Source organism: Helianthus annuus, chromosome 5 (genome assembly GCF_002127325.2).
Source record: "Helianthus annuus cultivar XRQ/B chromosome 5, HanXRQr2.0-SUNRISE, whole genome shotgun sequence".
NCBI lineage: Eukaryota > Viridiplantae > Streptophyta > Magnoliopsida > Asterales > Asteraceae > Helianthus > Helianthus annuus.
The window spans coordinates 122,122,598-122,145,871 of record NC_035437.2 but is presented as its reverse complement, the minus strand read 5'-3'; the positions used below and the strand labels follow the sequence as shown (position 1 = coordinate 122,145,871).

The 23,274-nt window shown below is 35.8% G+C and overlaps 1 protein-coding gene across 1 annotated transcript; it reads left to right on the top strand.

The window, feature by feature from the left end:
- The first annotated feature begins 2,879 nt into the window (after positions 1-2,879).
- Positions 2,880-5,235, top strand: LOC110886315 (desiccation-related protein PCC13-62). The gene is made up of 3 exons (XM_022134100.2): positions 2,880-3,258; positions 3,367-3,592; positions 4,671-5,235. Exons 1-3 carry the CDS (start codon positions 2,918-2,920, stop codon positions 5,064-5,066), a joined length of 963 nt encoding a protein of 320 aa, XP_021989792.1. The 5' UTR covers positions 2,880-2,917; the 3' UTR covers positions 5,067-5,235.
- The last annotated feature ends 18,039 nt before the right edge of the window (positions 5,236-23,274 follow it).

The following is a 23,274-nucleotide window of genomic DNA, read 5'->3' as shown; positions in this document are numbered from 1 at the left end:
CATAAACAACCACATAATAAAGGGTGATAGCTTCCATATCCGATACACATTGTTAAAAATATGTTATTTGTTCACTAAGCACCTACCAAATACATATCCACATATGACTATAGGGAAGGTAATCAATACATGTACTACGTTTATATATATGGAAATATATAATATGATACATTCGGGTATTATTCGGGTAAATGGGCCGGGTATCGGGCGGGTATCACTAAATCCCATACCCGTACCCGATTTTTTTCTTTTTTTAAGCCCGTACCTGGCCCATACCCATTGGGCTTCGGGTATACCCGGCCCGTATGTTTCGGGTTTCGAGTATACCCGTCGGGCTTGGGCTTTTTTGCCATCCCTAGAAATAATATAAACTAAAAAAACAAATTTATTAAAATTAAAAACATTACACAAGCCGTACAATTAAATCTAAACACATTAGATAATTAAATCTAATCATCAACCTCTGAACCGTTGCGATAGTAACCGTTAGAAAAAGAGTTGTTGTAAGAATTAAATATTTTTTCCTATCTTATTTGAACTTATACTTAAATAAAAATACTAGATAACGAAAAAAATAAGAATAAATAATTAGTTAATTATAGTATTACGAGTTTTATTTTTTATATTTATTTAATAATAAAAAATATAATTAGAGTTAATTACATAGTTAGTCCCTGTGGTTTGTACAAAATAACATACTTAGGTACTAATAGTTTAAAATCACCTTCTAGGGTATTAACTTTTCATTTTTTAACGTTTGGATGTATTAACTTCTAGGGTATTAACATAGTTAGTCCCTGTGTTTTGCACAAAATAACATACTTAGGTACTAATATAATGTGATTTTAAACCTACAAATAACATTAATACCTCCAAACGTTATAAAATGAAAAGTTAATACCACAGAATGTGATTTTAAACTATTAGTACCTAAGTGTGTTACTTTGGGCAAACCACACGGACTAACTATGTAACTAACTCATATAATTATTAATTAAATATTATAAAAATAGATTATATAAATTAGATATAGTTTAAATAAAATGAAAAGTAAGTGATGAGGTGGATAACGAGGTAAAGGTTTGAAATGGTTTGTAATGGTTTATTGTTGAGTTAAATGCCATTTTAGTCCCTGCGGTTTAGGTCATTTTGCCAGTTTAGTCCAAAGGTTTCATTTTTAACATGTGGGTCCAAAAAGGTTTCACCGTTGCCATTTTAGTCCACTAAGTTAACTCCACCCATCTTTTCTGTTAACGAGAAGACCAATTCGGTCATTTTATATGGCTGAATTGCCCTTTTAGTTAACAAAATTACCGAATTGGCCTTCTCGTTAACAGAAAAAATGGATGAAGTTAACCCAGTGGACTAAAATGTCAACTGTGAAACCTTTTTGGACCCACAGGTTAAAAATAAACCTTTGGACTAAACTGGGAAAATGGCCTAAACCACAGGGACTAAAATGGCATTTAACTCGTTTATTATTAGAAGAAAAAATGGGCTTGTAATGATGGTGATTAGACATGCTAATTAGATAATCTGAATTTTAGACTACGTTTATTGTCGTTATAATTATTATATATATAATTTTACAACTCCTTAACTACAAGTAATTTTGGAATTTTTTTGTTTTGGCCACAAAGTTTCTATATTTTCTTTTGTTTTTAGTGGATAGTTTTCATTTGCACCCCTTCATCTTTATGTTTTTTTAGTTTTTTTTTCTTTTTCTTTAACGATTTATATTACAACCTCACTTTAACTTTAACTTTAATAAGATTGTCTTTTTGAGTTTTTAACGAGTTTTCTGTTAAGTGAGTTATTTTTATCTACATTTCGACGAGAATTTCCGTAAAAGTGTTTTTAAACCAAGCGGTTGTTTTAAACATTATTTGAACCATTTGTTTTTTAAATTGTCTGACGCTCATCTCTAAATACACATTGCAACATGTTTTTTTATCAACGTATAAACCGGCCCGTTGTAATGCATGGTCGACTTGTTTGTCTAATTTATATGTGTTTTAGTGTAAAGTTTGTTCGACTAACTTGACTTTCGTATACAATATAACATAAATTTTCCATGACCTTCAAATATACCGTCACCCGTGATTTTTTTATCGTCACGTTCACAATTTGCTTTTTTTATGTGTTTCAAACCCGTCGCGGAGCGCATGTGGTAACCAACTAGTATATATTAAATTACATCATGGTAGCTACAATAAGTTTGTTTGCCTGTTGTTTTGGCAACCAAAAGTTTTTCTTTTCTCAATTTAGCCACTTGAAATTTAGACATTTCTTATTTTATTTTTATAAACAAAATAGGAAATATAAATAGTTACAAATTTTATACTCAAATACTTTTTTCTGATGTGTTTTATTAGATATGTTAAATAACTTGTGTTTTATTTATTCTATACTTCTTTTAGTTTTAGAATAGTTATAGTTTTATCTGGTTCTTTTTATTTAATTTATATATCAATTGTAATATACTTGGATAGGCCACGGCTTTACTCGAGTTTAATTCATGACGTAACTTTTTTTGTTTTTGGAGAATATACAGTCGCATGTGTTTTTATCTACACATCTTTGGTTTTACTTGAGTTTAATTTATAACGTAACTTTTTCGTAATTTACCAATATACTGTCACATGTGTTTTTATCTATATCTTGATGGTTTTACTCAAGTTTAATTTACAACGTAACATACCGCCGCAACACACAGGTTATTTTACTAGTTGTTAGGAATTCAAATATATTATTTTAACTCTAAACATCAAAAATAAATAATATAATACCACTCATTGGTCCAAAACTAATTTCCACATGTCATGTTCACACTCTTTGTCACTTTCCCTGCCTAAATGGCTATAAAAAGAATGCAACTAATACACAGGAAACTCAAACCATAATACTAAGCTCAAAAATGAAGACCTTTAACCTTTTCTTTCAATCACCACCATCCTCCTCCATCACTACCATCTTCGCCACCGCCGCCATCACCTTCCTCCTCTTCTCCTCCACCATGGTGAACTCGACTGCCAACCTATCTAAAACCGACATGGATCTTTTAGAGTTCCCTTTAAATCTTGAGTATTTTGAAGCCGAATACTTCCTATTTGGATCCACGGGTAAGGGTTTGGATAGCGTAGAACCCCGTCTAGCTGCCGGCGGCCCACGACCCATCGGCGCAAAACAGGCCAATCTTAGCCTTCTTATCAAAGACGTAATCACTCAATTCGCTTATCAAGAAGTTGGTCACTTAAGGTTTGGTCACATACATACCCTCCTTAATATTTTAAACTAGTTATATAATAATAATATTGAATTAAATTGATGTTTTATTTTATTATTTGTTGATAATAAATAATTAAGGGCTATTAAGAAGATTGTAAAAGGATTTCCAAGGCCATTGTTGAATCTTAGTGCACAATCATTTGGGACTGTTATGAATGCTGCAGTTGGGAAACCTTTGTCTCCACCCTTCGATCCTTATGCTAATGACCTCAACTATCTTATTTCATGCTATGTTATCCCTTACGTTGGCCTCACTGGCTACGTCGGAGCAAATCCGAAACTTGAAAGCCCTGTCTCGAGAAAGGTACTTACTCCGTATAAATAGTTGATTAGTAACACATAATATTTTATCGAATATTAACTATTCTATACGTTAGGGTGAGTATGGGCAGGTTTGGTTTGGCGAACCCTTAAGAGGTGCGAAGGAGGGGGGTTCAGCCATACAGATTCAATCTAAAATTCAATAGAAAAAACTTAAGTACATCTTGAATTATATAAAATATTAATAATACATTTGCTATCTATAAAAAGTAACAAAGTTTGTGACATATTATTTATGAAGATTGGTTTTAATATCGGTTTGGTTCGGTTATTCCAATTATTTATAAATGTATAATGATAACTGAACCATAAAAGTCAGTCATAAAAAATGGGAATATGTCATAGAAGAGTAATAAAGTTTTAGGAGTGTTCCAATTAGATCACTAATAAAATTTATTGTTCCAATTAGATCATTCTACTTTATTTTGGTGTTTTAATGCTAGAGATTTTACCCAAATAGCAGGTCATAGTCCTACATGCCATTTATTTAACTTTAAAAAAAAACATGATGACATGGAATAAAAAAAAGAAATATAATAAATCAAAACAAAATCAAAACCCAAAAGGATCAAATATTACAAATCGTTGAAATTTTATCGTTAGTTGTTTATCTTCATTTATAACTTTTTAGATATTTTGAAAAAAAAATCACATTTTTTAATTTTTTTCGTATTTTTTATCTTTTCTACAATTTTAAAAAAAAAATTAAACCTATTTCGCATTTTTTTCTAATCCATTTGGCATTTACGTGCCATGTCAACAAATTTTTTAAATAAAAAAACCTAAATAAATGCCATGTAGGATAGATGACCTTCTATTTAGGTAAAATATCTAGGGTTGAAACATTAAATGAAACTTGAATGACCTAATTGGAACAAAAAAAACTATGAGTGACCTAATTAGAACACTCTTGAAACTTGGTTACTATTTTACAAAGTTAACCCTAAAAAAATCATAAGTGAATTATCGGTTTCTTGATTAGTTTAGTCTTTTCAGTTATTTCGATTATGTTTTGGGTATTCACTTTTTTCTGCTCACCCTATGTATTCAATTTTGATCAGCTTGTAGCGGGCTTATTAGGAGTGGAATCGGGTCAAGATGCGGTCATTAGGAGCCTCCTTTACGAGCAGGCAGATGAAAAAGTGAGTCCATACAAGATGACTGTAGGCGAATTCACACAAAAGATATCACAACTACGAGATAAGTTGGGCAAGGACGGGGTAAAGGATGAAGGGCTTGACGTACCAATCCAGCTCGGGCCTGAAAAGAAGACACAAGGGAACGTGTTAGCCGGTGATCAAGATTCATTGGCATATGGTCGAACACCACAAGAAATACTACGAATAGTCTATGGAACCGGGGACGAAAAGGCTCCGGGCGGGTTTTACCCGAAAGGGGGTGATGGGGTTATAGCTAAAGGATATCTAAAGACTAAACCGTCGAAGAATTTAGATTAGTCACTTTAAAAATACGTTTGTAATAGAACCCGTTGCTTTTTCGTTGAATAAACATTTTAGAATTTATGTTAACTAATAAGAAAGGCACAAAGAAATGAAGTTAAGGAGTTAATGTGTATGTCTATGTATGTTCGAATTATAGAAAAATATAGAACAATGATAAGTTAAATGAATTTCATTTTCTTTCATTCGACTATTGTACTTGAATATTTATCCTAAAAACGATGTTTAAACGAACGTGAAAGGGGTGGCGTGGGGCTTCCTCAATGCCGGCACACCACCCCTGCCAACTTCCAATGGCGTGGTGACAAGGGCAGAGGAATTCCCATGAGCATCGAGGGCATGATCATGAGGGTGGTGACCTGGTTGATTGTGATTGATGGTTTTTTTTAAACACCCACTTTCATGCCTCTCAGACCTCATGTTTTTTTTACCACGTCCTCTTGTTGATGTAACTCTCAAATGACGCTTAATGTCCCCTCTTCAAGCCCTCCCACACCAAATAGTCTAAACGACATGTCTAGCATCAAAATCATTCACCAAAGTCTCTTTCTGTTTTGTACCGAGTTTAGACGATGCATGTACCATTCCTCATGTACATGTGGCATCTAACCGTAACCCAAACACACGTTAAGTTTGCGTTACATCTATTTTTTTTTTGCTAGAATTATATTATTATTATATTATATATTATATATATATAGTTTACGAAGTAACATGAATAGTAATTTTAAATTTAAAATAATATCTACTTTTTTAATATTTTATTATATTAACATATTATTTTTAATATTTACTTTTTACTTTTTACTTTTAACCTATTTTCATTTTTTTCCTATTTACTTTTTACTTTTAACGTATTTTCATTTTCTAAAACCATATATTTCTTTATCATTTATTTTTGTTTTTAATAATTATTTTTTCTTTTTTTTTTTTAAATCATCTTTACTTTATCAATTAATTTGTTATTTCTTTAATAACTAAAGTATTTATTTGGTATCGTAAAATGATACGATGATAAACTGAACTGATTCTAACGGTTTGACTTTCTAAACAACATGCTACATTTTCAAATAACGTTTGTTTTACATTATCATTTGCTCTGTTTTGTCGCAACGCGCGACGGGAAAAAACCTAGTGTACATAATAATGTACCCAATTGCCTATTATCCTTGAACGAAAATGTCAAATCTTGATGGCTACGTACACTTTGAAAACATAGTTAAATCACATATGAACTAAATAGTTATCGTCTTCAAGCGTTGCGACAGAGACGGTGATGCGTTTACAAAAAAATACACACATTATTCTGAACACAACTTGTTTCGTTACGGTACCGATACTCGGTATTGTTCACAATTAAGAAAAAAAATATGTTTACCATGGTTTCATTACACATAAGTTGTTTCATGTAACCTAAAAAATAAAGTCGTGGATTGAAAGCTTATGTGTTCCAAATGACACATGTTTTATATATAAAAGTACCCGTATTTGTGTATGTTTTATCTCATCTGATAAGGATAGATAATAAATAACAAAGTATTGATGATTTGCAGGTTCTGATGAAAAGGAGGAGATTTAGACGAAATAAAGCATCTCAGAAGGAAAAATGAAGAAGAATAAGAAGATGGAATAGGGTACGAGTCCTATGCAAGTTAGAAGGTACCACACATACCTAGCTACCGACAAAAGAGAACAAAAAACCCTGAGTGGGACTCGATTAAATAGGGTATGACCCATAAGCTGTTAATGAGCGTACAATCCGTACGCATGTCGAAACCCTAAGCTTCCTATATATAATTGGACGCTAAAAACCCTAAAAGGAGGCTTTTGACGACTAAAGACGATTGAAAAGGTTACTTGGCAGCTGTTTGGAGGAAGAACAAGCAAAAAGACGACAAGATTGAAGATCTAGATCTGACCTCGTGGGAAGCAAAAGTTGATCTCTTGGGTTCTACCTTTATTGTTTTCTCATCCCTAAACTTATATTTGATGATGATTTTGGTATTGGTTATGTTTTTTTTCATCATGTTCGGCTAAACATCTTTATAATTGTTTAGATGCGATGATCCGTTTAACTATTTGATGTTTTTGTGTTTGATTTGTTTATGTAGTACGATTTTAGTAAGTTTTCTATGGATTTAACCTTTTGATGAGTATAAGTACATGTTATGTATTGAGTGTGATGTTTTGTCTTGTGGTTGGATTGATCTTTCTATGAGGTTATGCATGTTAGATTTGATATCTCCCATCTCTAGGTTATATTCGCGTCCATTAACTTAGGGCTTGAAACCTTAATCGGTAATAGACAACTAAACAACATAATTGGTAAAACGTGTAAGCTACCTACAGGAAGGATTTGAATAAAACAATTTGGAAATTAATTAGGGTTTTCTATTTGATCGATCTTGATTTGTTCGTAAGTCGCTATGTTTGTAGATCGACCTCGAACCAAATCTAGAAACCCTAATCCATAAGAATCCATAGCAATTCTAAGCTTTACCCATCTAGGTCTTGAGGTGTGTCTATAACTTTCATCCCTAGTTTGATAGGATTAAACTTAGTCGGTATTAATCCATCTTAGCACTTTGTGCACTATTATCAAATTAGTTCTTGAAATAGTTCCATAGACAATATCATTCGCCTATATCAATTATATAGCGATAATTCAATTCTGGATGGTTATATTCTCTTAACCCTTGATTTCACCTTAAAATCTTCAGTGGCATTCTTATTATTCGTGTCCAATTTCTTAGTTTAAACCATCTCTACTACATAGATTACATATTGATATATAAACCTAGTATTAGAAGCTATCGTATCCAAGAATTGATGCTTGATAACTTACCTTAGCTATACTATACAATATTGATACCAAAAGATACTCTATTGCGAATAGAACATCATTTCACATGAGAAAATCGTAACAACGAATTTCGGTAATGGTTTTTTTTGTACGATATCAATTGACTCGTCACAGTAAAGGACAAAATAGTCTATTATATTTGATCCATTCAATAAACATATATAAATTTAAGAATGTCATGACGATGTATTCAGAGTTTTATAACGCATTATATTATAGCATTAAAATAGAAAAGGTACGTAAAGGACGTCACTTTATATATAAAAAACTAAGCCATGAGGTAGCTTTGATGGGATGGACGTTTGTGCTTCGACGACTTGTACATTACTATTCACAACTCGGTTTTGGGTTTAGTTTATATGATGGCATAGATAAGATACACACGTGTACTAATTAATTAACAATCATAATTTCTTTCATGCGGATAAGATAATTATAGTTATATATGTACATTTTTTTGGCATATGTTATAAACTCATTTTGTGTACTGGTATTGTGTTACATTGATACCAGATTAACTATTGTGGAATCCCTCTTTCAGTGGCGGATCCAGGAATTTATTTCAAGGGGTTCACTTTTTTAAATGTTACAATATCATATGCCCGGACATAAAAAAAATAAGGGTTGGTTCGACGGTCCGGGTCGGGTAAGATTCATCACATAATATAAATAAGATACAATAGTGAAAAAAACATGGTCATGATAAATTTAAAAACACGTAACATAAATAAGATGGTTTTTACGAATAAAAAAACATACCTACAGTTATTCCCTACGAGGTTTCATCTTTTGAAAATGTCACATTACATTCTCGATCGTAACTTGTTGTAAGAACTCCTTTCCAATGTAGCAAATGCAAGAATCGTTCATTCATGCATACTATAACAACCCAAAACCGACACCCTCGTAATTTTTCCGACACCTTAATATATTTTAAATTAGGGAAAATTACCAAAATGTCTCTTGACCAAGTGCATTTGCAAAATTGTCACCTTCCTGTGTCCTTGGAAGGTCCTCCCAGCATCGGAAGCGTCCGCCTGTCACGTTGAAGCGTCCGTTCCTTTTCAAGCGACACGTGTTGAAGCGTCCGTTCCGTTACGAATTTGCGTCAGTCACCGACGCATGATAACCATAATTTTTTTAATGCGTCCATGTGTACGTTTCCGAGGCCTGGCCGACGCTTCTGAGGCCTGCCCGACGCTTCCGAGGCCTGGACGACGCTTCCGAGGCCTGGACGACGCTTCCGAGGCTTGACCCGAGGCTCCCCCGATGCTTGACCGACGCTTCCCGACGCTTCCGAAAAAAAATTGGAAACTCAAAAGCCGTTTAACTTTTACCGTTGCACGCATTTACCCACTATATAACCCGTTCACTTATCACTTATCAAAATCAAAACACCCGCCGTTTTCAAACAAAATCAGCCATTTCACTAGAAAATCCGACGCCGTCAACGACCCGACAATGGCCACCTCCTAGACTGACGTTGAAGACATTGCTCTGTGCGATGCATGGGAGCAGGCCATGATCGATCCTCCACCTCGAGGACACGGTGGGCTCTGGGTCCGTGTTCAACAGAATTTCGCCCAACTACGTGGTCCGGAACACAAACGGACCGTTGATGCACTATCCTCCAGGTTCCGTATGCTGCGGTTGGAATGTGAGAGATTTGATCGATATTTCAAGAAAGTGGAGACAGAAATGCCGGACCTTGGTGAGGACGATCAGAAGGAGGTGGCCCTCATCAACTACCGTCATGAAGAGAGACATGATTTCAAACATGTTTCGGAGTGAGAGGCTATTAGGATATGGTTTTAGATATAATATTATGTGTTGTTTGGTTTTTTTTTATTTTTGTTTTTTATTATGTTATGTTTTGATGTTTAATATAAAAAATTTTAACTAAAAAATAACATGTTTTATATCGTTTAAAATTTGCTCCGTTAACATACATATAGTTTTTATAAGGGACCTTTTTATAAAGAGCATGCACATGATCCCATGTTAGAAATGTTTATAAGATATAAAAAAATTGGACAAAGATACGGACCTTGCGTCGTTGGCCGACGCATCAGAAGCTTCACGGACGCATTGCGCTTGAGGCGGAAATACCCGTATGTGAAAACCGAGCTCGAAATACAATATAGCATTAAAAATAAATTAAAAACAAGAAAATTTAAGTTGAGGCGGGCCGCGTAGAACCCACCCCAACCTTTACGCGGGCGGTATAAAGGTTAAAACCTGATTTCGTTAATTTTTAAGTTTAGGCGGGCCGCGTAAGATCCCCGTTAGTTAACGCGGGCCGCGAGAGTCTCAAAAGGTGGCAAAGCCCGGTGCGGCCATGTGGCCCAACACCCGGCGAGTCTATAAGCTGACCCAGCCCAGCTACGCTTTGACCTGGGGTCAACGCGGGCCGCGTAGGCCCTGTGCTTGTGTTACGCGGGCCGCGAGAGGACCAGACTCGGCAACTATATAAGCAGGCCATCGGATTTCATTCGAATTCGTTCAAAGTTTCTTTCTCAATCTCAATTTTTGAATAGTAGGCTTTATACACGGGTATTATACCCCCCTAAATAACGAGGTTCTGCTCCGTTGTAAGTATTATAACCCCTGGATACGTATTAGATACTCTGCTCGATTGATCTAGGGTTCCGTAACGGCTGTCATGGTTCTGCCCGACGTAGTCGTTGGAATGCCGTCTCGGGTAGGGTATTACTAATGTTAAAATGGGTTATTATACTAACACGCGTGCATTTGTGTGATTTATAGATTATTCCCAAGAAATCCTTACTAAAAACCCTAAGACAGCAACGTGAGTAATCTTCTTTTTGTTAAATGTCTTTATAAAACCTCACTTAATTAAATATATATTAAACAGTTATTGAGTATTTGTAAGAATACAATTATCGTGGGTATGTTGGGGTTTTGTATACAAAATTTGTTACTGCCGTGGTAACATTTCGACAGATTGAGTATGACAGTACCACGGATGTTAATTGTTATATCTTGGAAACAAATGTAATTGCGGATGTGCCCTCAATACTGTAACAAAATGTGAAAGCCAATTAGAAGTCAGCTGGACAACACTGAAGGCTTGGAAAAGTGGCAATAAAGTTACCTAAAAGAAATAGATGTTTTTCTTAAATAAGAATATGATTTATTCCTATGAAATGCATGTACTGAAAACTTGGGTTTTACCCATGTGTTTAAAGTTATGAAAATGTGGTATTTTACTCGGATAAAATATTTCCTAACTACGGTCCTGATGAAAATTTCTGCTGCCAAATTAGAAAATAACGCGATACCACCGAAACTGGCTCGCGGCCGCCCGTTCCCGGGGATTAGGGATCGGGGGTTGCGACAGAAGGTGGTATCATAGCTATGCCACTGATTCAGCCACAGAAGTGTTCTACTGACATCAAAATTCAAAGTGTTAGGAAATAAATAACGGGAATACTTGTATAATTGTATTTTCTTGTTATGTGTTATCTGACTATTTGTTAGTTTACAGTATGAGCGACCAAGGACCATCTGACGCGTATCGTCAATTGTCTGGTTTGCCTAGAAGCGAAGGTGCCTCTTCTCAGCCTGCCCTCTCGGGGTACTCTGCTGATACCGAAGAAGGAATATTTGTATTTAAGGCTCAATCTGAAGAGCCATTTCCTCAGAAAAAGAGGGGATGGTTCAATAGGGGAGCACACGAGCGTAGAAAGCGTATGAAAAGGTTACAAGAGCAGAGAGCACTAGCCGCAACAAAAAGAGAAACTGATGCATATGCCCATGATATGCTCAATAGGGGTATAGCTAATATCCATATTTTAGCAACCACTGCAGCTGACCCTAACCTGGAGCAAATGCTGGCACCCCAACTGTCACGGCCCCCGACCCGGTTTGACCCGTTTCAGGAGCCGCGGGACAGAAATTCTGCGGTATTTAATTTAGGCGACAGCGGAAGTCTTTTTAATATTTAAAACTGCCCGTTTTATATAATATAGGGATAAAACCCAATAATTTACAATAAAATGATTTCACTGGGAAATCTTTATTTCACAAAACATGTTTCTTTATTTATTTACATTGAGCCACTTTTCTAAGCTTGTAGTGCTTCATGGCACTTTTCTTTGCTCACAACAGATTACCTGAAACATGTTTGAAAAAGGTTTTGTCAGCGGGGAAATACTGAGTGAATCATTCTATTTACATAAAATGATGCGTAGTTATTAATTACAGCATAAGAGCGATTACAATGGTTTATATCTTTTATTTATCTGGCTCTATGTCACAATGGTGACATGTCACAATGGTGACGATGGTCATACCACTATTAGATCAATGAACCTAAATAGTGATGATTATCCCTGTAGGTCAATGAACCTAACAGTGATTATCCCAAGTAGGTCAATGAACCTAACTGAGAGAAAATTAGTAATGTGCACAATACCCCACTAACCAATAAATCAAGATATCCATGACTTAGTCCCTGTAATTATAACTTCTTGAAAATAATTTGGAGTATTGTAAAACATTTGATAAAAAGAGAATGACTCACTTGCAGATTTAACGAGCAGAGTATAAGCCTACTGATTAGCCTTGATTAACCTAATTTAATTCACAATACATGCAAACGGGATTAATAACTAATTCAGCATTTACGATAACTCACGAGATCAAATTCTCACAACGAACGACAAAGTGCGATACTTAAACATCCATCGAATTAACGACGAACGACAAAGTATAGCCCTAATGTGGGCGGCACTTAAACATCCATTGGATATGTTGATCGGTCGGAAAATGAATCGTAATAGCGATCGAGTTATTACCCTGATTGCGGTAGCACTTCATGAACTGTGTGTGTTATTGAACTGATTCTACTATAACTCGACGTCAATTAGAAGTTTGAGCGTCTTTTCAACTTCCCAGATCAAGTCCCAATGTCCTCTATTTATACTAATTTTTGGGACATGCTTACGGACCGTAAGCCTGACCCTTTACGGTCCGTAAGGGGACACCTGGGGTCATAGGGTGGCCACGCATGGGACTAGCCTGGCTGAGTCAAAATTTGGTCCAATCATAATTTAATAATGAATTTATGTTGATAATCATCAACTAGGGTTTACCCCCCTTGAGTTTTAGGGGCCCTGATCCTGATTCTGATTGTTTCAGAAATTTTAGGGTTAATGCAGAATTACTTGGGTGTCTTAATTAGGGTTTTCTTATTGACTTATTATCATCCTAAGTATTGATTTTAGTGAGAGTTGTTACATCCTCCCCACCTTAAGAAAATCTCGTCCTCGAGATTTACTAAAATGGATGAGGGTATTTCTGCTTGCCGTTTTGACGGTAAAGATTTGTCTAATGCTGGTTAAAGGTAAGTTAAGATCTTGACAGAATGAAGTATTTATAAAACTTTGGTTTGTACCAGAGTCAAATAATACTTTTGTGTAACCGTTGTAAACCTAGAACGTAACGGCTATCACATCTGGAATGAGTTCTGCTTCCTGAGCAGTCAGTTGGAAGGCTCTTACATTCCTCTTTGCTCCTTCTGCAGGTTTGGCTTTATTGTCAGATGGTTTGTTCAGTTTTGGACAATCTGGCCTAAGATGTCCAGCTTCTCCACAATTGTAGCAGATTGAAGATCTCTTCCTCCTGCAGTCTTCTTCCTGATGCCCTGGAATTTTGCAAAAATTGCAATATCCCGTGCATCTTCCAAAATGCTTTCTTTTACAAGAATTGCAAAATGGACTAGTGGAAGATTGCCCATTCCCTCCTTCATTGAAATTGTTATGGTTACCTGAATGGAATACTTGGGTAATCTTTTGGGCTACTTCCTTTCTTCTATTTTCTTCTCTTGTCCGTACTAGTTCGCCAGTCAGAGTATTGGCTAAATCTTCCGCATCATCAATTGTGCGAGGTTTCGCAGCCTTGACGATATTACGGATTTCAGCAATCAATCCCCAAATATAACGAGAAATAAGTACCGGCTCTGGCGAAGCCAGGGTTGGTACTACTCGAGCATACTCGAAGAATGTCGTAGTATACTTTCGACAATCTACATCCACCATCCGGTGGGTTAGAAACTTATTTGTCATTTGTTCCTTTTCATATTCAGGACAGAATTTTCTTTCTACCAAGCTCTTAAATTCTTCCCAGTTCATAGCATACGCCATCCTTCTTCCTTTTGCTTGTAACACCGTATACCACCATTCTAGCGCTCCTTCTTTGAAAAGATTTGACGCATACATGACCTGATCATCCTGAGCACATTTACTTATGGCAATTACTGCCTCAGTTTTCTCTAACCAACGTAGTGCAGCAGTCGCTCCTTCATTGCCTGCAAACTCAGATGGTTTACAAGCAAGAAATTCTTTGTAAGTGCAACCAGGCGTTGCAGCTTTCATTTTCTTAGGGAGCGGCGCTTGTTGTGGTTCATTGTCATGATTAACATGATTATCGCCTCCGTTTACGCTGTTACTGAAGTTATCTTCAGAAATACGTTTGCTAGGAACGATTTGTTGTGGTTCTATTGGGTTTTTAACAACAGCAACGATTGTTGGAATAGCATTGGCTATCCCTTGAGCAATCATTGTTGGAATAGTGTTGGCGATTCCTTGAGCAACGATATTTTCTATATCCTGCCTAGTCATATATTGATCCCCTGATTGGTGTTCAGATTGATTAATCTCGTTAATTGGTTCGTTATTAGCGTTTTCCATCTGATAACTACTTTATAGATAAATAATTAGTATATAAGAAATAATCCAAGTTTACACTTAATTGCACATAATCACATAAACGAACAAAATTTGTAAATTTTTAAAATTTCATTTGTTTTATTGATTATATCATACTTTTATATATAATCATTTTGTTATTTACACATACTGATTTTACTATTACTATTACATAATCATAGTTCCATAATCTCCTATCCTTTGTTAGATAATATTCTAGTAACGGCGTTCCCTCTCATCTGTCCCCCAAATCTCTTGGATTTTATTCCCAGTCTCCATTAGTTCTCCAGCAAAGCAAAGTTCATCCGTATTCTCATTACTTATTGGTGGATTTGGTAAAAGTTCTGAATTGAGCTGAGGAAAAAGCTTATAGGGATGGTTTTGTAACTGTATTTCACTAGTCAACCATTCGTCTATTTGCGAGTGGATTGAAGGGTTTGGAATAGCTGGTTCTAAGTTCATCGGTAGTTGTGTTTCAAAAGAATGAAAAAACATTTTCATTATCAGGATTAATAATACTATAGTTTGCCATTGTAAAATCTAGCTCTTCCTGAGATGGTAATTCTTCCGTTTGCCTAGAACCTTCCCCAATTTCTATTTTCTTGGGTTTTTCGAGAGGTAAAACGTTGAATTCTATAGGTTCTTCTATGTCTGGTATATACCTATTGAAATCTCTGGAAACTTCTACTCTTACTGGATAGAGATTTAAATTCTAAAGGGCCTCAGACAAGTCACTCATGCTGTTTAGTAAAATACACACAATTATTAAGTTAAAATTCATAACAAACTTTTGCAGAAAAACTTTTAAATATTATTTTATATTGGGTAACTATCAACGCAACTAAAATTTAAAATATATTAGGTTTTATTTGTAATTCTTATGATTTCCCGAATAAGACTTCTAGACTGTAGATAATAAAGGTACTAATACTTGAGTCAAAATTATTTAAGAATTTGTATTACTGGCTACATTGACTAGCATATAAAGATCTGCTCATACTGTACACAATTAGTCAGATAAATAAACAAATAATCACAAAATAGCAATTAATGGAAATTAAGTATTTTCTAAATACTTAATTGGCTTAAATCAGTGGCTTGAGAAGTGGCTCTGATACCACCTTATTTTTGTCACGGCCCCCGACCCGGTTTGACCCGTTTCAGGAGCCGCGGGACAGAAATCCTGCGGTATTTAATTTAGGCGACAGCGGAAGTCTTTTTAATATTTAAAATTGTCCGTTTTATATAATATAGCGATAAAACCCAATAATTTACAATAAAATGATTTCACTGGGAAATCTTTATTTCACAAAACATGTTTCTTTATTTATTTACATTGAGCCACTTTTCTAAGCTTGTAGTGCTTCATGGCACTTTTCTTTGCTCACAACAGATTACCTGAAACATGTTTGAAAAAGGTTTTGTCAGCGGGGAAATACTGAGTGAATCATTCTATTTACATAAAATGATGCGTAGTTATTAATTACAGCATAAGAGCGATTACAATGGTTTATATCTTTTATTTATCTGGCTCTATGTCACAATGGTGACATGTCACAATGGTGACGATGGTCATACCACTATTAGATCAATGAACCTAAATAGTGATGATTATCCCTGTAGGTCAATGAACCTAACAGTGATTATCCCAAGTAGGTCAATGAACCTAACTGAGAGAAAATTAGTAATGTGCACAATACCCCACTAACCAATAAATCAAGATATCCATGACTTAGTCCCTGTAATTATAACTTCTTGAAAATAATTTGGAGTATTGTAAAACATTTGATAAAAAGAGAATGACTCACTTGCAGATTTAACGAGCAGAGTATAAGCCTACTGATTAGCCTTGATTAACCTAATTTAATTCACAATACACGCAAACGGGATTAATAACTAATTCAGCATTTACGATAACTCACGAGATCAAATTCTCACAACGAACGACAAAGTGTGATACTTAAACATCCATCGAATTAACGACGAACGACAAAGTATAGCCCTAATGTGGGCGGCACTTAAACATCCATTGGATATATTGATCGGTCGGAAAATGAATCGTAATAGCGATCGAGTTATTACCCTGATTGCGGCAGCACTTCGTGAACTGTGTGTGTTATTGAACTGATTCTACTATAACTCGACGTCAATTAGAAGTTTGAGCGTCTTTTCAACTTCCCAGATCAAGTCCCAATGTCCTCTATTTATACTAATTTTTGGGACATGCTTACGGACCGTAAGCCTGACCCTTTAAGGTCCGTAAGGGGACACCTGGGGTCATAGGGTGGCCACGCATGGGACTAGCCTGGCTGAGTCAAAATTTGGTCCAATCATAATTTAATAATGAATTTCTGTTGATAATCATCAACTAGGGTTTACCCCCCTTGAGTTTTAGGGGCCCTGATCCTGATTCTGATTGTTCCGGAAATTTTAGGGTTAAAGTAGAATTACTTGGGTGTCCTAATTAGGGTTTTCTTATTCACTTATTATCATCCTAAGTATTGATTTTAGTGAGAGTTGTTACATCAACCACAACCACCAATTTCTGACCAACCGATGGAGATAGAAAACCCTGAAAACCGTGCATGACTTCAATCCAGAGGAAATCCCTAGGATACCTGCACCAAATCCCTTAGACCCAAATTACGACCCATGGTGGGACGACAACAGGGACTATGTGCAATGCTACCCTATTCCAGAAGACATGCCAATGCAAAACCTAGGAGCCTACCCAGGTTTAGATACTCTAGATCCTTATTTTGATAAGATGCATATATTAGAGAGATCTTAGAGAATCCTTATCCATTTCAGGCCCCTACACCTCCATACCAGGAACCCGCACCCCAGATTCCGAACCCAGTCCGAGAACCTGCACCCCCAATGAGTGCAGAAAACGTACAAGAACTTAGGACATTTGGTGAGAAAATTTTAGAAAGCAGTGAGAGAATGCGACAGGTGGGAGAGCGTCTCGTATGGAAATACGATGAGCGCAATATGGATTTTTGGATGAATCCATATCCTTGAATCGATGGTGGAGACGGTAGAAATAATAATACTATAATATAATAATAAAATAAAAATCAAATAAAATATATGTGTACAGATGCCTACTATTATTAGTGTAATTTTATTTCAGTTGGTATTGTAATTTTAATTTCAGTACTATTGTGTAATAGACGCATAGTATATGAATAGAGTAAAAGTCGCAATGTTCGACGCTTTTGACCAAAAGTTTGTGACATGTGATTGACTAGATTCAAATATTATTGGTGATATTAATATGTGGTAAATGTTTAAAATTCAGATGGACAACGAAGTGAATCAGGAAAACCAGAATGATAATATCTAGAACGACAACCACTCGAATAATGATAATCTGAATAATGAGAATCTGAACAACAATAACAATGGAAATCAAGTGGATAATAGTGCCATCTAACACATAGTGGCACAAGGAATCATAGATTCAATGCCATTTATTATCCAAACTGTTAAGGAAGCGGATAATAAAAGTAAGCATAGTAGTAAGCGACCAATTGAACCGGAACACAGCGTGAACAATGGACCCGTACATCAGGTGCCCATTCCCAAAAGAAGAAAAACCATGCCATATGGTTGTTCTTACAAAGAATTCTGGTCCTGCAAACCAATAGAATTCTCAGGCAATAAAGGACCCATTGCAGCTCTACGTTGGATAGAGAAAACTGAGGCTGTTCTGAAAATAAGCAAGTGTGCGGAAGAGGATAAGATAATGTTTGCTTCTAATCTATTTAAAAACTCAGCCTTAGAATGGTGGAACACTATCCCCCAGTCAAGGGGAAGTGATAGGGTATACAACATGGAATGGGAGGAGTTTAAAAATATGGTAGAAAGGAAGTTTTACCCTCCCAATGAAAAGGAGCAGATAGCAAATAAGTTTCTAAACCTTAGAATGACCGGGGTAGATAGTAAGGGGTATACTACTACATTCTTTGAATATGCTAGAATAGTACCGACCCTTGCATCACCTGAACCGGTATTAATCTCCCGATACATCTGGGGATTAATCAGGGAGATTAGGCATGTAGTCAAGGCAGCTAGACCTCAAACCATAGAAGAAGCTGTAGAACTAGCCAATACCTTAACATATGAATTAATCCGTACTAGAGAAGAAGACCAGAGGAGAAACCTAACCCAAAGGCTTACTCAAGAATTCCGTTCTGGGAATTTCAACCGTAGGAATGTAGGTTCTACCTCTGCCCCATACTGCAAAACCTGCAGAAAAAAGCATTCAGGAAGATGCTCCATTCACTGCAATTTCTGCAAAGCACCAGGACACAAGGAAGAAGATTGCAAGAAGAAATCTAGTAATGGAATGTGCTTCAATTGTGGAGAAAAAGGTCATATCAGGCCAAATTGTCCGAAATTGGCTCCAGCTGCGAACAACAAAAACACTAAAAATGGCAGAGCATTTGTTCTAACTGCAGACGAAGCCAAGATGATTCCAGATGTCATAGCTGGTACGTTTTTAGTTAATAATATTTTTGCTAAAGTATTATTTGACTCTGGTGCAAACCAAAGTTTTATTAATACTTCGTTTTGCAAACTTCTTAATCAATCATTAACTAAACTACCACAAGAATGTCTATTAGAGACAGCAAATGGAGAAACCGTTAGGATTTCTGAAATCTTGCAGGGTGCAAGAATAGAAATTTTTAATCAAAAGTTTATTGCAAACCTTTACCCAATGAATCTGGCAGGATTTGATGTTGTGTTAGGAATAGATTGGTTAATAGCCAATAAAGCCAGTATTTTGTGTGATCAAAAGTCAATCCAAGTAAATTCACCAAAGGGGAAAAGATCACAATTAAAGGAGATAAACCATCTAGATCCACGAAATTCATCTCTATGATGAAAACTGCAAGTTATACAAGAAAAGGATCTATAGTGTATTTGATTTCTATAATCACTAACACTAAAAGAAAAGAACTAAAAGACATTCCAGTAATGTCTCAATTTTCAGATGTATTTCCAGAAGAATTACCAGGACTACTGCCAGATAGAGAAGTGGAATTTAGAATCCATCTGCTACCAGGAACGGCACCAATTTCCGAAACACCTTACCGTTTGGCACCCGCCGAAATGCATGAACTGAAGAAACAGTTGGACGAATTATTGGAGAAAGGATTCATTCAGCCAAGCTCATCGCCATGGGGAGCACCGATTTTGTTTGTCAAAAAGAAGGACGGATCAATACGTATGTGCATTGACTACCGTGAATTGAACAAGGTCACAAGTAAGAATCGGTACCCATTACCCAGAATCGATGATCTGTTCGATCAACTGCAAGGAGCTCGATTTTTCTCTAAAATCGATTTAAGATCAGGATATCATCAATTAAAGGTACAGGAAGAGGACATTCCTAAGACTGCATTCAGAACAAGGTATGGCCATTATAAATTTACTGTCATGCCATTTGGTTTAACCAATGCCCCAGCCGCATTTATGGACATGATGAACCGAATATGTAAGCCATATTTGGATAAATTCATAATTGTCTTTATAGATGATATTCTAATTTACTCTAAGAGTAAAGAGGAACATGCAAAGCATTTGCACTTACTTTTAAGTCTATTAAGAAAGGAAAAACTTTACGCTAAGTTTTCCAAGTGCGAGTTTTGATTAGAGCAGGTACAATTTCTTGGACACTTAGTCGATCATGAAGGAATTCATGTGGATCCAACAAAGATTGAGGCAATTACCAAATGAAAAGCCCCTGAATCACCAACCAAGGTCAGAAGTTTCTTAGGATTGGCCGGTTATTATAGAAAATTTATTTGAGATTTTTCTAGAATATCCATTCCCTTAACCAAGTTAACTTGTAAATCCATTAAGTTTGAATGGGGACCAAAACAAGAAGAAGCCTTTAGAACCCTTAAGCAAAGATTAACCCATGCACCTATACTAGCGTTACCAGAAGGAACCGAGGACTTTGTAGTCTTTTGTGACGCTTCTAAGATAGGTTATGGATGTGTGTTGATGCAACGTCAAAAGTTTATAGCTTACGCCTCTAGACAGCTTAAGAATCATGAAGAAAATTATTCAACCCATGATCTAGAACTAGGAGCCATAATTTTTGCCCTTAAGATTTGGAGACATTACCTTTATGGTAGTAAGTTTACCATATTCACATATCATAAGAGTTTAAGGTATGTTTTTGGGTAAAAAGAGTTGAATATGAGACAAAGACGCTGGATGGAGATTCTTAGTGATTATGACTGTAATATCCAGTATCATGCAGGGAAAGCCAATGCAGTGGCTGATGCTTTAAGTCGAAAGTATCATGAAAAGCCAAAAAGGGTACGTTCTCTTAAATTAAATCTACAAGTAGATTTAAACGATCAGATTAGAAAAGCACAAGAATCAGTAATCAAGGATGATACTGAAAAATTAAAAGGAATGATTAAAGAATTAGAACAAGGAACAAATGGAATTTGGAGATTCCATAAAGAGAGAATGTGGATACCTAAATTAGGAAACCTACGCCATCGTATATTAGAAGAAGCCCATAAGTTTAAATATACGATGCATCCAGGAAATGATAAAATGTACCAGGATTTAAGGCAAAATTTCTGGTGGATAGGAATGAAAAAGGATATAGCAGCTTATGTTTCTAAATGTTTAACTTGTTCACAAGTCAAAGCTGAACACTAGAAACCCTCAGGATTGTTGCAACAGTTAGAAATGCCAGTTTGGAAATGGGAATTGATAACAATGGATTTTGTTACCAAATTACCCAAAACAAGAAAAGGTAATGATACAATCTGGGTGATTGTAGATAGGCTAACCAAGTCAGCTCATTTCTTACCAATGAAGGAAACTTTTAGTATGGAACAATTAGCCAAATTGTATGTAAATGAAATTGTTTCATAACATGGAATACCTTTATCAATTGTTTCTGATAAGGATAGCTGTTTTACCTCTCATTTTTGGGCAAGTTTCCAAAAAGCAATGGGAACCAAGTTGAATCTAAGCACAGCTTACCATCCTCAAACGGACGGACAAAGCGAAAGGATAATTCAGACAATGGAGTACATGCTTAGAGCTTGTGTAATTCATTTCGGAGGTAATTGGGACGATCACTTACCTTTAATAGAATTTTCTTATAATAATAGTTATCACACAAGTATTAATGCTGCACCATTCGAAGCACTTTATGGACGAAAGTGCCGAACCCCAGTCTGTTGGGAAGAAATTGGGGAAAAGCAACAATCTGGACCTGAGATAGTGCAGGAAACAACCGACAAGATCATTCAAGTCAAGGAACGACTGAAAACAGCATGTAACACCTCGAAAATTCATGTCCAATAATGTATTGACACGTGTCGTAAGCTCTGAACATGTGAAAGAATACTTAAGAGGGGCTAAAGTTGACAATCAAGGAAACTATGTGAATATAAGGGTCCAAAGTGTCAACAATTGATAAATGTATTTTAAAATAGACCTACAAGATATTTATACCATCAAACGAATAAATCATGGATCATAAGAAGCTAAAAATGAAAGAAAGTGAGAGATTACAAACTATAGGGGTTAAATGTGTCAACATGTTTAAAGTATACCTCTGAGTGACTTTTTAGCAAACCCAAAGCTTTGTAACAATAAATTATGCTCACTAGATTGTGTGATAAAAATTTCATAAAGTTTCGTTATCATATGAGAAAGTTATGATGAAATTCGTATACGAGGGGTTAAAAGTGTAAATATCATAATTCTTGGATTTGGAAGCCTTTCTCAAGTGTTCAAAACTTTTCAATGCATGGCCACACTCCATAGGTCACCCCAGACCTGTTTTCACTGACTTTGCATGCTGAAAATGTAGGAATAACGAATATCAAGAGTGCAGGGACTGATCATGCAACAAAACAACAAACTTTAAAACCGGTCCCCTCGCGTGGCGCGACGGGGAAGGTTTTTCAGCAGAACTGCCAGATGTCTGTTATCAGGTTGCACCGCCTTAGTTGCCTAGTTTCTTGATTCCAGGGGCTTCTCCAGTGGTTTTTAAGGTATAGGGACACCTGGAACTGATCAAGGAACACCTGTAGACTTGTGTGTAACAATCTTGTTGCATTTTGATTCCTATATAAGAGCACATTGTTGCAACTATGATCCTTGCTCATTTCATTTGCACTTGACACATTCACAACTTCTTTCCTGGAGCTCTCTGATCATCAAGCAAGCTTCCTAGTGATCTCTAATCATAATTAGGACTCTTGTAAGTGTCCTTAACCTTTCCTAATTCAGTTTAGCTTAGTTAATTAGCTATAAGTCAAATCGTCGTAATTAAGGTTTGACTTCGAGATTAATCAATAATTATCCAGTAAAATCTCGAATTAAAAATACCTATAAGTAGGTAATTATGTGGGTAACAAACCCTTAAAAGGGTATTTTCAGATTCCCACTCTAACTATGTTAATTGTCGAGTTAAAGCTTACTTAAAAAAGTCAACATAATGCTTATTTTCAAATTAATGCATAATTAGCAATGTAGGATACATGCAACCTGTTTGATCATTAAAATAACTTGGTAATTAATGTAAGAACATGTCTAAACATGTTCAACTCGACAATTT